The sequence below is a fragment of the Oryza sativa genome, chromosome 4 (genome assembly GCF_034140825.1).
Source record: "Oryza sativa Japonica Group chromosome 4, ASM3414082v1".
Taxonomy (NCBI): Eukaryota; Viridiplantae; Streptophyta; class Magnoliopsida; order Poales; family Poaceae; genus Oryza; species Oryza sativa.
Window position 1 is genome coordinate 14759880 of NC_089038.1, and position 2592 is coordinate 14762471.

At 46.6% G+C, this 2592-nt stretch overlaps 1 protein-coding gene across 2 annotated transcripts; it reads left to right on the plus strand.

Moving 5' to 3' along the window:
• The first annotated feature begins 296 nt into the window (after positions 1-296).
• LOC4335463 (uncharacterized) lies at positions 297-2592 on the plus strand. 2 transcript variants are annotated; one of them, XM_015778779.3, is made up of 4 exons: positions 297-445; positions 537-632; positions 733-1899; positions 2294-2592. In XM_015778779.3, exons 1-4 carry the CDS (start codon positions 403-405, stop codon positions 2416-2418), a joined length of 1431 nt encoding a protein of 476 aa, XP_015634265.1. In that variant the 5' UTR covers positions 297-402; the 3' UTR covers positions 2419-2592. The 2 variants fall into 2 exon arrangements, with proteins under 2 accessions (XP_015634265.1, XP_015634266.1); XM_015778780.3 differs by lacking the exon at positions 2294-2592 and having other exon boundaries at positions 733-2128.

Genomic DNA, 2592 nt, shown 5'->3' on the forward strand with positions numbered 1-2592 from the left:
TCCGGATTAGTTCTACACCTCTTGACTAGTGGATTGATTCCTGGTCTCTTATTGTCCCTATCATGACTAAATTGGTTTCCGGCTCGAAATAAATCCCGATCTCTCATTACATCTATCATAAATTTTTTACTATACTTGTCATTTCTGGACTGGATTGAATCCGGCGTAACCAAATAAGGCCTAAAGAAACACAAATACATGTTCTATTTTTGCAAAAAAAAAGATAAAAATGTAGTAGACGCTAACTAGTGGGACCGAGCAGCTAACAGTGGCCATAGGGTCAGCCCAACATCGACATTCATGATTCATCGCAGCAGCCAACAATCCACAAAAGCCTAGCCATCCGCTCACCCCCTTCGCTTCGGTGACTCTCTCCCCCTCTCCTTCCCCTAGGCCGCCGCTATGAAACCTCCGGTCGCCATGGATTCTGCCGGAGGAAACTCAGGTGAGAGCTACCCATCTCACCTCGGCCTGTTCGCGCATCTCACAGTGCGGAGGCTTGGTTCTGATCTGATCCACCGGTGGCTGTTGTGCAGGCAAGCTGTTCGACGAAATGCCTCCCCGTTCGTCGGATCGAGGATGCCCCCGGAGCCCGTCACCGGCGGCGATGGAACACGGCTTCGACAGACACTGTGTGTTCGTTATCGTCTAGTATATGTTATTGCGTATTTTCCTGGCCGTGGGTGGGTGTTTGCTGTGGAGCGTGACAGTGACACCCGGTGGCTCGTGCAGGTGTGGTGCTCGGCGGAATGCCCAAGAAGAGATCAAGGTTGGAGTTGGACGCGGGGGTGTCACTGTGGGCAGGCCTTCAACCGGACATTCTAGGAATCGTGCTCCACTTCCTTCCATGCCTTGCCGACCGTGCGAGGATGCGGTCCGTGTGCCGTCACTGGCGAGCCAGCGCGAACGGCCACGTCCTGCCACCGCCGCTGCCCCTGCTGATGCTTCCTGGTTTCAAGTTCTCGAGCCTATCAGATAAGGGGGATTTGATGCCTGTGCGGTGCGTGCCGGTGCCTAAGGAGGTTGCAGCTGATGATCTCCGATGTGTGGGTTCTTTTCATGGATGGCTTGTAGGTGTGACTCCTAACAAGGATCGCAGCGACGAGTACAACAGAGATGCCGATGGTGACTGCTTCCTGGTGAATGTTTTCTCTCGCAAGGTCATTCGCCTACCGCAGCTGTGCCATATGCGTTACAATTTCCCTGCTTACTCCAGTAAGACCCTCCGCATCATCAATGGTTCTGGTGAGGTCTATTTTCGTGTCAATGATATATACACAATGTCACTATGCAATGTGGCACTATCTGCTTCACCTGACTCAAGAGGCAAGTACATTGTAGCTGCTTCCTCTGACCACAAGTGTGCATCAAAACTTGCTCTCTGGCAGCCTGGGATGATTTCATGGCATATTTGCGCTGGCGTTGACATTGATGGCCCAAGAGATCTCACTTTTTACCTTGGGAAGCTGTATGTGCTCCAAAGATATAAGATACGCCTCTTTGCTTTTGAAGTTGGGGAGGACAATGGTGGGCTCATGGTCTCTCGCGTTAAGCGTTGTCTGAGTGCGCTGCCTCTCCATCATCCCTACCAGGAAGGTGGTGCAATAAGTTGTAATATGGTTGTGTGGCGTGGAGAGCTATTATTAATCATCAGACACTACAGCGACAATTACCGTGACCGAGAAGTTCTTAAAGTTGAAGTGTTTGCACTGGATGTTAACACAAACCCTTATGGACTAACTGAGATTCACAGCTTGAATGGTGACTGTATCTTTGTTGGCTTAGGTGGCTGCAAGTCCTTTCCTGCTGGTCTACATCATGGAGTTGAAGGTGACCATATCTACTTTGTCCCTGATGATTGGAAGCCTTATGATACATTTGTGTATAGCATGAGAGATGGTAAGATGAGGTCCTTTGCCGTCAAACTATTAGCTTCTGAATTTGATGTGGACCAGTTGAGTCGTGATTTCCCGGTGTGGTTACTTCCTACCGAATGATGCTGCACAGCAAAACTGATCTAACTGGTTGTTTTGTGCCGCTAGTTGCTCTTATCAAGACAGAGCTTACTTGTCATTAGACTCTTTGGTCATGACTATAACATGTATAATCTGCTATGCTCTTGTCACAATTCTCAGATTTTTCTTTCTTTCCGAAAAATATTAATCTGGAAGGTTCTACTTCAACATTTAACTCTTTTAGCAACTATAAGAGAAATAAAACAAGAGGACAAATACCATTAATCACATTCATAAATATTATTACATCCGTTCTTTGAGATAAGTTTTGCTTGCAGAGAACATGACCACTGAAAGCTCGCTTCAATTTGAGTTTCACACATTGAAACTCCTATGTGACAACCAAACATTGTTTGGAGTTTGGACACTTGGTGGAGGTGACCTCCTGCTGTGTTGTAACTGACAAGGTTAAAAGAGCCTTTTCAGCTAGAAAATTGTCAATAGACTGAGTTGAGAAATAAGATGGGGAATGATAGGTTGAATCATATTGAGAGAGATGTTTTGGCAATCACTGAAGATGATATTTTGTAATATTTCCTAGAACTGAATAATAGAGTGAAAAAGTTTACCTCCGTTA